Below are 12,886 nucleotides of genomic sequence, written 5' to 3'. Positions count from 1 at the left end.
ATTCTCCAAGCTAAAGTGGGTTCAGTCAACATCTGCCGGCTCCTTGCCATGGTGAGGCCCACAGGTGGGCTGGTGAGGGGCCCAAACAGAGGAGTTGCTTTTAAGGAACTCCTGGGAGTTGGAGACGGGCGGGCAGGAGGAAGAGGACACACTCTGGAATTATCTTGAAGGTGTATTTTTCAAGACCGGAACACAGAGTGGGCATGATTACTCCCCATTCCTGGCTAGTGAGCAGATGCTCTCTGGGGAGGACCTGGGTTCTCTGCTCACCCCTGGCATGGACCAGCACTCACCCCTGCCCCACCCCTCAACCTCGCCAACACACACCCTGTCCCACTGGGCAGAGAACACCTTAGGCAGCTGGTGTGCCCTTCTCTGGGATCCAACCCATTCAGTTCAACAACTCTTGGGCTTTAAGAAAATACCCTGTGCCTTCTCCCCATTTCAACTACCCAGGGGGCAGTAAGGTGCCATAGGAGGTAACTGAGAAAACGCAAAGCATTGACTCCAGAACGGCAGAATAACTCAGAATGAAGAGTAAGCCAGAGATCCACACAGGATCTCTGCTGTCAGTTCCTGTAGGCTGAAGTCCTCGCCCCAGAAGAGCCAGCTGAGGACATTCTCAGCAACACGGGTTCTTACTCTGAAAGCACCAGCAGGAGGGCATCTCCTGGACCCCATGCATGCTGGCTTAGTCACAGAATTCCCCAAAGGACCCCACCAGGCAGGTAGCTTCTCCGGGGAAGTGATGGCTGAGAGCCCACCGGCTGAGATAGCCTCAAGGCAAAGGGCCCACCCACCAAGAAGAGAAAGAGTACCCAGCCCTGGAAAGGATGCATCCAGATTCTGTACCTTGAGAACTGCTCTGCCACCTGGGTCAGCACGTTCTGGATCAGTTCTTCTTTCTCTGCAGATGAGAAAAGAAAGACTGATGGAAAAGGGTGCACTCTGTGGACCATGGGCTGAACCCCAACACCGTGCCCAGGAGCTGCCTGGGTACCTGGGAGGAGGGGTGCTCTGGCCACTGGTCAGCAGCAGGGCCTCTCCTGGGCCTCAGGTTTCCCGTCCAGCTTCAGATGCCCTTTCCCCTGGGACAGCTCTCAGTGGTGCCTCAGCAGAGTGGCCGGGGCTGTGAACCTCCTGCAGTCAGCACCAGCCATAAAAGCAGGCAGGACTGGTCTTTAAATACGGGACACTTTCATGCGGTGACCTGGTCCATTTTATGGGGGCAATTACTATGACGGAAAGTTCAAGGCATATTTTGAGTGCAACACACACTGTTCTCACGGTAGGTCCCAGAGAGAGGAAGCAGCTGGGGTGAGCGAGTTTGTCCCTCTGTTGCCTGGCACATAAAACTGGGCTGGGCGGTTGGGTTTACAAGGTTCAGACCCCAGGCTGTATATAGCTGCCCATTTTCCTGTTTCCTGACCGGGCCCAGTTCAGGATGCCTCATAGAAAGGTGCGGAATGCATGGCACCATTCCAGCCACTCTATGCTCTTGGGAAGGGTGGGCTCTCCCCTTGGTTCCAGGTGACAGTTTAGTTCACACCCTAAAACTCTGGGGACCTAAACAAGGCTTCCTCCTGAACTCATGTAAGCTTCCATATAGCTTCTAAAACCGACACAAATCAAAACCAAGCCAAGTCTGTCCAGACAAACAAAATCCCCAATAATCCAATTTGGCAACAGGGCTCAAAAGCTAAAAATGTTCACGTGCTCTGATTTATTGTTTCCAATTCTAGGAAAAACCACATATATGGACATAAAAGATGTTCATCATGACGTTATTTAACACGGTGAAAACTGTAATGGCCTATATGTCCATCAAATGGACATCACTTATACCATTTAAATGTGGTATGGTGTATCTGTACTGTGGAAACATATTCTGCTACTAGGAATAATATCTTAGAAAAATGTTCATGCCTATTATAAAACTAAGAAAGTCATAATACAGTGTGATTCCATTTCTTAAAACTTGGGAGAGTATACTCCAAAATAATAATAGTAGTTACTTTTTGGTTGTAAGATTATATATAAGCTTTTTTCCTTATTTTTGTTTCTCTATATCTAATATACTTCTATAATAACTTATGTTAATTTCACAGAAGTATTTAAAAAAATAATCTAAAATAACCTCTAGGACCTGCCAAAGGAAAGAGTAGGCCAGATGACCCATGGTTTCCTCCGGCTTTAGCATCCTATGACTTGATGAGAAGAAGAAAAACGATGTCCCATCATATCTCTGGGAAATGCAAAGGTAAAAATGTCAGCCAGGAAACTTTATTGAGCCACATGTTGAGCTGATCAAAGTTCTATCCTTCAGAGAGGACCAGACCCCCCAGGGAAGAAAAATGGTGGCTCCATTGACAAGACCCACCAGTGAGAAGGCTTCACAGGCCTCCTTGGTGAACTTAGTAGTATTTTAGATCACTTACTCTGAAATCTTGGGCAAAAGTGTATCACATAACCTTGAAGAGTTAGTGGTCTGTCTCAGTCTTGAGATATATTTAAAAGTCCATCAACAGTTGCAGAACGCACATTCTTTTCAGGTGCCTCTGAAGTGAGGTCAAAGTTGCTCAGGTGTGTCTGACTCTTTGCGACTCCATGGACTCTACAGTCCATGAAATTCTCTAGGCCAGAATACTGGAGTGGGTAGCCTTTCCCTTTTCCAGGGGATCTTCCCAACCCAGGGATCAAACCCAGGTCTCCTGCACTGCAGGCAGATTCTTTACCAGCTGAGCCACAAGGGAAGCCCTGTGCCTATGAAGCATATACCAAAATAGACCATAGGTTGGCCCACACACACACGCAAAACCCACAACAAATTTAAAAGAACCACAACCAAACAGATTATGGTTTGTGACCTTTAAGAGAATCAAACTAGAAATCGGTAACAGAAAGATCTTCAAACACTTTGAAACTAAAGGACACACTTCTAAGTAATACATGGGTCAAAGAGGAAATCTTAGGGATACAAAACTAGACACTGAATGATAATTGCGTTACAGAATTTTGTTGTTTTCTGCCAAGTAGAATGAGAAGGAAAATACAACACATGAAAATTTAGCGGTGGGACACAGCTAAAGCAGTGCGGAGAGGAATGTTTATAGCACTGTATGCTTGCGTTCTCAGAGAGGAAAACTCTTAACGCCATAATCTAAGAGCCTCGAAAAAGAAAAGCAAAAATAAACCCCCAAGGACAGCAGAAGGAAGGATGTAATAGAAAGCAGAAATCAGTGAAACAGAAAACAGAAAAGCAACACAGGAAATCAATGAAACAAAGGACTGGTTATTTAAAAGATGTCGACACATTGACAAATCTCTGGCAAGACTAAGAAACACGGAGAGAAGACACAGATCACCAGTGTCTGGGATGAAAGGGGAGACAGCACTACGGACCTTGCAGACCTCAAAAGGGGCAACAAGGAAACACGAGACACGACTCTAAACACAGAATCTTGATATCCTGGACAAAAACGGACCAGATCCGAGAAAAGTGTGACCCCCTGCACTCCTCCAACATGAAGCACACAATGTGAACAGTCTGCAACTCGTAAGGAAACTGTCCTTATTTAAAAAAAATCCCTCCAAAGTAATTTCCAGGGGCAAATGGTTTCACTGGAGAAATTTACCAAACATTTAGAGAAGAATGAATCAGTCCTTCAAGAATTCAACAATGTCTTCTAGACAACAGAAGAGAAGGGTACGTTTTTGGATTCACTTTATGAAGCTAGTATTAACCTGATACCAAATCTAACAAAGACAACAAAAAAAGAAAACTGCAAGGCAATATCCGCCATTAATATGAATGCAAAGATTCTTAACAAAATATCAGCAACTAGAATTCAGCAAAATATAAAAATAGAATAAGTGAGTTCAATATGGTCACAGTATACAAGATAAATATACAAATTGACTGTATTTACATACATTAGCAATGACCATGTAGACACTGAAATTAAAATCACAGCACCATTTATAAACACTTTAAAAAACTCAAATAAAACTTAAGTGTAAATAAAACATATGATGAAGTCGTGTGTTGAAAACTACAAAACTCTGGTAAAAGAAAGATATAAATGGTGAGACCTACCATTTTCATAAGAGTCTTGTGAGGGTGAAAGCGGAGAGTGAAATCACTGGCTTAAAACTCAACATTCAGACTAAGATCATGGTATCTGGTCCCATCACTTCATGGCAAATAGACGGGGAAAAAGTGGAAGCAGTGACAGATTTTATTTTCTTGGACCCCAAAATCACTGTGGATGGTGACTGCAGGCATCTGTGGAGTTAAAAGACACTTGCTCCTTGGAAGGAAAGCTATGACAAACCTAGACAGCATATTAAAAAACAGAGATATCATTTTGCTGACAAAGGTCTGTAGAGTTAAAGCTATGGTTTGCCCAGTAATTATGTATGGATGTGAGAGTTGAACCATAAAGAACATGAGCACTGAAGAATTGATGCTTTTGAACTGTGGTCCTGGAGGAGACTCTTGAGAGTCCCTTGGACTGCAAGGAGATTAAAGCAGTCAATCCTAAAGGAAATCAACCCTGAATATTCATTGGAAGGACTGATGCTGAAGCTACTACTTCGGCCACCTGATGCAAAGAGTCAACTCATTGGAAATAACCCTGATGCTGGGAAAGATTGAGGCCAGGAAGAGAAGGGGCTGACAGACAATGAGATGGCTGGATAGCATCACGGACTCAATGGACATGAGTTTGAGCAAGCTCCGGGAAAGAGTGAAGGACAGGGAAGCCTGGTATGCTGCAGTCCATGGGGTCACAGAGTCAGACATGACTTAGTGACTGGGTAACAATGACAAAGGCAAAGGGGACTCTGGATGTAAAATAGGAAACTCTAAAACTTAGAAAGAAATGGAGGAAAATCTTCAGATTCGTGGGCTAGGCAGAGGGTTCTCAGACTTGACAACAAAAACAATCCATAAGAGGGAAAATTGATAAACTGGACTTTATCAAAGGTAGAACTTTTCCTTTGGGAAAAATTCTGCTAAGAGATAAAAAGGTATATAGTCTGGGGGAAAAATATTTGCAAATCATGTATCTGACAAAGACTTGAAAACAGACGGTGAAAAGAATAGGAAGAACTCGACAGTAAAAAAGAAACAGAACAATTCAGTTTGAAAACGGGCAGGGCACAGACATTTATTCATCTGCTTGTTTTGGCTTGTGGGATCTTGGTTCCTGATCAGGGATTGAATCCCAGCCCCCACAGTGAACGCCCTGAGTCCTAACCACTGGACCACCAGGGATTGCCATGAGCAGACATTTTACTGAAGAGAATATACAGATGGATGACAAGCACATGAAAAGATGCTGAGCTACATGAGTCATCGGGGAATGCAAAGGAAACCACACTGAAATATCACTGCACACTTATCAAAAAAGCTAAAAAAATAAAAAATAAAAAAAGTGACAACCCCAAATGCTGGAAAAGATGTGGAGAAACTAGCTTACTCATACACTGCTGGTGGGAATGTAAACCAGAACAGCTATTCTGGAAAAGGGTTTGGCAGTTTCTTAACAAAACTAAATATATAACTACTGTACGACCTGCACCTGCCCTCTGGGACAGAGAAGTGACAGGTTATGTTTACACAGAAGTCGGTACACAACGTTCAGAACAGTTTTTTATTTTTCATTGCCCTAAACCAGAAACAACCCAGATGCCCTTCAGCAGATGAATGAATAAACAAACTGTGTTCCGGCCACACCATGAAATATTACTCAGTAATAAAAAAGATTGAACTTGTGATACACATAATAGCCTGGATGCATTTCTAGAGAATTATGCTGAGTGAAAAAATTATGCTGAGTCAATCCCCAAACTCACTCATTTATAGAACATTCTTGAAATGACAAAACTATAGAGATGGAGAACAGATTAGTAAGTGTCAAGGGTTAAGGGGCGGTGGATAAAGGGATCTGGAAGACACTATAGAAAAGACACTTGCTCCTTGGAAGGAAGGCTATGACCAACCTAGACAGCCTATTAGAAAGCAGAGACATCACTTTGCTGACAAAAGTCTGTGCAGTCAATGCTACAGTTTTTCTAGTAGTCAGGTATGTCTGTGAGAGTTGGATCAAGAAGAAATTTGAGTGCCAAAGAACTGATGCTTTCAAACTGTGGTGCTACAGAAGACTCTTGAGAATCCCTTGGACAGCAAGATCAAATCAGTGAATCCTAAAGGAAATCAGTCCTGAATACTCACTGGAGGACTGATGCTGAAGCTGAAGCTCCAATACTTTAGTCGCCTGATGCAAAGAGCCGACTCATTGGAAAAGACCCTGATGCTGGGAAAGACTGAAGGCAGGAAGGGAAGGGGGTGACAGAGGATGAGATGGTTGGATGGCATCACCGACTCAATGGACATGAATCTGAGCAGACTCCAGGAGACAGTCAAGGACAGTGAAGCCTGGCATGCTGCAGTCTGTGGGGTCACAAACAGTTGGCGACAACTTAACCACTGAACCACATGGAAGGACAGCATGAGGGCCCCTTGGGGGACGAGATGCTCTGTGCCTGGACTGCAGCAGTGTCTGGGGTGAGATCTTACTGCCGTCTGAAGGATGTTACTGTACCAGCATAAAGGGTACAGGGTGCCTGGGTCTCCGCATTTTTTCTTACAACTGCATGTGACTGTATAATGACTTAAAAAAAGTTTAACAAAAACTTTAGTAGATAGAATGGAAAGAAAAAGTTAAGGGGGAATTTTCCCTTGTCTTTTGAGGTGGGCTCCTTTGAACATTACAGGATTTTTTTAAGATTTTTTTTTTTTTTGATGTGGACTATTTTTTAAGTCTTTATTGAATCTGTTATAGTATTGCTTCTGTGTTACATTTCGATTCTTTGGCTGAGCGGTGTGTGGGATCTTAGCTCTCCGACCAGGGCTCTAACTGCACCTCCTGCACTGGAAGTCTTAACCACAGGATTTTGATGCTGAAATTTAATTTCTACTTCAAGCACTTCATCCCATACCTTCCTTTTCCGGGCTGGATTCGAGGGTCAGATATTCACATGCCGGTCCATGTAACAGCTACACCTCAGCCCATGTGCCACCCATGTCAACAAATCTGATGTCTTCAGAAAGGGCACAGGCACAAAGGGAAGCTGGCAGGGAGAGAGCCCCAGGGTGCCGGTGCCCAGGTCATGGCACTAATTCTGCTGCCATCTCTGTAATTTCGCCCTGAGCTGCTTCTTCAGATCCTGCACAATCTACATTCCTGGGCAAGGGGAAAGGGCAAAGAAAAAAAATGCCTCTGTGCAAAAGGCCAACCACACCCACACATCCATAAACACAGCCTGTTCAGGAAGTGGGTGCCTCCCCCGCCCCACCCCAGTGCACTGGAATTCCTGCCGCAGGCCACTGCTTCCTCCCAGGGGAGTTCTGAACTTAAATTGTGTGTAGAATACTCTGGGCAGAGCCTGGCCGGGGGTGCGCACTCCTGCCTTAGCTGTCATCACTGCTATACTATGTCATTAAAGGTTGCCAGCATCCACAGGTGCTGTCATTCTGTCACGAAGGGTCCCTGACAGCCACAGGTGCTGTTATGTCACAAGGGTCACCAATAGCCATTGTTGTTCAGCTGCTAAGTTGTGTCTGACTCTTTGCTACCCATGGACTGTAGCACGCCAGGCTTCTCTATCCTCCACTATCTCCCAGAGTTTGCTCAGATTCATGTCTATTAAGTCGATGATGCTATCTAACCATCTCATCCTCTGCCACCCCCTTCTCCTTTTGCCTTCAACCTTTCCCAGCATCAGTCTTTTCCAGTGAGTCAGCTCTGCATCAGGTGGCCAAAGTACCGGCGCTTCAGGTTTAGCATTAGTCCTTCCAATGAATATTCAGCATTGATGTCCTTTAGGATTGACTGGTTTAATCTTGCAGTTCAAGGGACTCTCAAGAGTCTTCTCCAGCATCACAATCCAAAAGCATCAATTCTCTGATGCTCAGCCTTCTTTATGGTCCAACTCTCACATCCATACATGACTGCTAGAAAAACCACAGCTTTGACTCTATGGACCTTTTCCGGCAAAGTGATGTCTCTGCTTTGTAATATGCTGTCTAGGTTTGTCACAGCTTTTCTTCCAAGCAGCAGCAGGCATAGGTGTTGTTACATGACTAAGGGACCCTGGCATCCACAGGTGTTGTTCCATCACTAATGGTCACTGAGCAGCTGTTCTATCACTGAGGGTTGCTGGCAGCTACGGGCTCTCTGATACCTTCTCTTGCTTTGAGTGCCTTCCCTGGTGTGTTCAGGGTCCCTGGGGTGACAGGCTGAACTCTGGAGGGGCAGGGAACCATGTCCAGGCTGAGAAGCAGCAGCATCCTTCCTATAGTGTCCTGAAGGTGCTTTTCAGCTCCCCAGGGCCTCTGGAAGCCTCGGGTAGCCCTAAATTCCTGGATTTAGGGGCAACAAGCAGTTTTCAATTGCATATATGAGTCAGTCCCAACTTTGGTGGCCAAACCACACTGTATCAGGAAAAGTTGACAGTATGTATGTGCGTGCTAAGTCACCTCAGTCATGTCTGACTCTTGGTGGCCCCATGGACTGTAGCCCGCCAGGCTCCTCTGTCCATGGAATTCTCCAGGCAAGAATACTGGAGTGGGTTGCGATTTCCCTCCCCAGGGGCTCTTCTCAACCCAGGGATCGAACCCCCATCTCTTCTGCATTGGCAGGCGGGTTCTTTACCACTAGCGCCACTTGTAGGAAACCCACTCTTTGCTAGATACTGCGTGGCATATACAGAATTTTAAAAATTAAAGTATATTCAAGTGCTTCTGCTTTGAGAGTTTTAGATAGCTTTAAGAATAAGCAGCCACAGAATGTAATTGGTATAGCCACTATGGAGAACAGTATGGAGGTTCTTAAAAAAACTAAAAACAGAGCTAATATAAGACCCTGCAATCCCACTCCTGGGCATATATCCAGAGAAAAATATGGCCCGAAAAGATACATTCTCCACAATGTTCACTGAAGCACTGTTTACAACGGCCAAGACATTAAAACCACCTAAATGTCCATCAACAAAGGAATGGATAAAGAAGGTGGGGTGTATATATATATATACACAGTGGAAGACTACTCAGCCATTAAAAAGAATGAAATAAGGCCATTTGCAGCCACATGGGTGGACCTAGAGAGTGTCATACTGAGTGAAGTGAGCCAGACAGAAAGGAGAAATGTCACATGGTATCCCGCATATGGAGACTCTAAAAAGAAATGATACAAACGAACTTAACTTACCAAGGAGAAAGAGACTCACAGACTTAGAAAATGAACTCATGGTTGCCGGGGTGGGGGAAGGGATAGTTGAGGACTCTGGGAAGACCATGTGCACACTGCTATATTTACAATGGATAACCAACAAGACCTGCTGTATAGCACGTGGAACTCTTCTCAACAGCATGTGCCAGCCTGGATGGGAGGTGGGGGAGAATGGAAGCATGTATATATATGGCGGATCCCTTCACTGTTCACCTGAAACTATCACAACATTGTTAACTGGCTATGCCCCAACACAAAATGTCATTGTTGTCAAAATAATAATAATAAAATAACCATCCACACCAGGGATGCTGGCAGTTCAAGATTGGACATGACTGGGGGTCTTTGCGAGGGGTCATGCTGGTGTCCTACTGGACTGTTGAAAAGCCTTTGGAAGTTTCTGAGATAACCGAGAGAGAAAGTAAGACTGAGAGAACAGGAGTCAGCAGAATGCCTGCTGGTTCACAGAATGGAGGCTGCGGCGGAGGCGGCCCACGGCCACGGGTGACCCATGTGTTCTCCAGAGAAGACTCTGCTCCGTGAGAACAGCTGACGTATCATCAGAAGTGTCCCCAGGTCTAGGACATGCTACTGAATGTCAAGGATGCTACTCCAAGCTCACCCCGATTTAATGAGTGCCCACGGCTTTAACTAAGGCAAAGATTTAATGAAGGCCAAACGGTCAGCCGTCAGCACAGAGGTCTCGTCACCAGCCTCTGCAGGTCTGGGCTGCTCTCTCCCTGCTCACACCTAGACAGGACTGGCTTAAATATGTTGGTGGCCTCGTCCGCTGACCTCCTGGGTAACTGGCCCTGCTGGGTAGATGCTGGGGCTACCAGAGTCTCCCACCTATTACGGAACAGTTGCGTTTAGTTCCAGAACCATCTTGCAGTCTGGCAGCATCTGAACTGGGTTTTATGGATATTTCTGGACTGTGGCTTCTATCAGGGTGGCCCTCAACTTGACTTGGGCCAGAACTAAGGGATCAGGAGCAGCCCACCCCCTGGAGACTGGTGCAGAGTTGCCCAGCAGGGGTTGTGGGCAGGACTCTGCCTGTGGGCTGGCAGGATGGGTACCCTTCCCCATGGTGTTTCTTCAGCTGCCCCCGTGAGTGGCCAGAACAGCATCCATGCCTGCCTGCCCCCGGTGCCAGAGGCTGCTGCCCGACTCTGCTGCTGTGCACGCTTCAAGGAACCCGCCTCCGCCTCTCCCAGCCCTTCCAGGAATTGTTTGTTGTTTCAGACAAATCTGCAGCGCAGAGTGACATAAAAGTCAGGTTTAACTGATTGACAAGACAGCCAAACCCTCCAATTCCTACTTCAGAGGTCAGCTGAAGGCGATGCCCTGGCCAGCTAGGCCAGTCAGCGGACAGGTACTGCTCTCTCCATGCCGTGCTGGGCGGCACAGAACAGTGGACAGAATGCTGGACTGTCCACGGCCATTCCTCCATCCTCCGCACACCCAGGCTGGTTGGCACATGTACCATCCTACCTGAGGGCAAATGGGAGACAACCACAGCCCTAATAACACTCTGGCCCCACACCTGTGTCTGCAGGGAGGCAGCCTGGGGACATCGGCACGGGTTCTGGAAACTCAACCCCCAACAGCGTCATGAGTAACACCTGTGGGCACGTGTGTGCTGCCTGGAGTCCACCGTGAGTCCCAGTCTCTCCTGATATGTCTGTATAAGTGTTGCACAATATTTTTACTGTGTCTCCATGCTGCCAGTATGATGCACAAACTGTCTGACTTTATCCGTCTCACCCAAAGCCCTGAGCACCCTTCAAAAAATATACTTAACTGACTCCCTCCCAAAGCTTTTTCTAAAAACATGGATATTCCTTCATAAGGGCATGTCTTGCTTTTGCATTAGAGAAAATCACCCCCATCTGAGACCCTGAATATTGGGGGTGCATTTATTTCCAGAGCTGTGCATAGGTAGGGCTGGGAGGGGACTTCCTGTCTGTCCCCTCCCACCCCTCCTTCTGAGGGTGGCATTGCCCCTCTCCAGGGAAGAAGGGGGGGACTCACCTCTGCTCCACTTTTGCTCTCCTGGCCCCTCCAGCCAGCGAGGCCATTCTAGCCCCGGGCACAGTCATGGCAATTCGCTGTTTATGGAGGTCATAAAACAAAGAGCAGAAGGAGGGCGCTTCCTTTACAGCCCAGGAGCACAATAAAGTGGGATGATGAACAGTGGCCTGGCCTCCCTCCTTAAAGGGACAAGCACCGTTTCCTCTGTCTGTCCTGCCAAGAAATCACCCTCGGCTATTGGCGGCCAAAGGGATGTTCCAGGCGATGCTCAGTGTGGCTTCAACTAGATGCTTTCACTTCCTGGTAGCCGTTCTGATGAGACAAAGAAAGCAAAGGGGACCCTGGGGCCCTGGCGACCGTATCTGATGTGGGGAGAGTGTCTCCTACATAGCTGTCTTGGCTGAGCCCTTGCAGGCTCGCTGCAGACCCGCCAGCCCTCGGCGGCAGGAACTGGACTGTGTCCCCTTCCGTTCTGGAGCTGGGATTTGAGCTCTGCATAGCTGAGTCTGACCTCAGATGTCTGGGCACAATTCCTCCCTTTGCCCTCCTCTCCCTTTAGGCTCAGTTTTTGAGAAAAATGTCTCAGAGGGAGTAGCTCCTGGGACAGACAGCAATGCAACTTTATTGTTTCATGATTGCAACAACCACGGCAGTCTTTATGGAGCACTTCCTAGATTCCAGGCACTGTTCTGAATGGTTTGTACATGCTGATCATGCAAGGCTCCTAAGAGCCTGAAGCGGCTGCTGATGTCGCGAGAAAGCCTCGGTGTGACTCGGCCAGACCCCCTGGTGCACCCCAGGCATGTTCCCACATGGGCTGCAAAGACGGGCAGTGTCGCCTGTGATTATATATCTTTTTCTTTTCCCTTATATTGCTTCTGATTTTTGCTTTATGTATCTTTGTTTCTCTGTTGTCAGGTGTCTAATGGTTTATGATGTCTATCTTCTTTGTGAATTGTACCTTTTGTCATTAAAAATGTTCATCTGTTTCATTTTAAAAAATTCAAAAAGAGAAAAACAAATATTGTCTATTAATGCATATGTGTGGAATCTATAAAAATAGATGAACTTATTTGCAACGCAGCGAGGGTGGAAGGTGGTGTGGGATGAAGCGGGAGACTGAGATTGGCATATACACACTACTATGCAGAAAAAACGTAACTAATGAGAGCCTACTGTAGAGCACAGGGAACTTTACTCAGTGCTCTGCGGTGACCTAAATAGGAAGGAAATCCAAAAAACGGGGATATACGTACACACGTGACTGATTCACTTTGATATACAGAAGAAACTAGCACAGCACTGTAAAGCAACTATACGCCAATAAAATAAATGAACAATAAAAATTAAAAGGCATCAACATAAAAAAAATGAAGATGGGCAGTGTCTCGCTGACCCATGAGGGTAAAGACATTCTGCATACTGACCTCCTCTCTGAGAACAGACCCCCGCCCTCTGCCACCATGGTGTGATGAGGGGGGTGGACTTTTGAGGGAGAAGGACACCCTCAGAGGAATCTGAAGCTGAGAAGTAGCCGCTGACTGACGGTACACGCTGGC

The 12,886-nt window shown here is 46.4% G+C and overlaps 1 protein-coding gene across 3 annotated transcripts in view; it reads right to left on the bottom strand.

Moving 5' to 3' along the window:
• Positions 1-12,886, bottom strand: part of PDE9A (phosphodiesterase 9A) — a 106,306-nt gene that overhangs the window by 34,892 nt on the left and 58,528 nt on the right. For 2 of the 3 annotated variants that reach the window (XM_018051719.1, XM_018051721.1), the window contains exon 5: positions 853-907. In XM_018051719.1, the coding sequence (XP_017907208.1) occupies positions 853-907 (55 nt within the window). Of the gene's footprint in view, positions 1-852; positions 908-11,327; positions 11,482-12,886 lie in introns of those variants that run through there. The other variant, XM_018051722.1, reaches the window with a different exon arrangement.

The sequence above is a fragment of the Capra hircus genome, chromosome 1, assembly GCF_001704415.2.
Source record: "Capra hircus breed San Clemente chromosome 1, ASM170441v1, whole genome shotgun sequence".
NCBI lineage: Eukaryota > Metazoa > Chordata > Mammalia > Artiodactyla > Bovidae > Capra > Capra hircus.
Note: the sequence above shows the minus strand (reverse complement) of the source record. Positions and strands in the feature narration are given on the sequence as shown.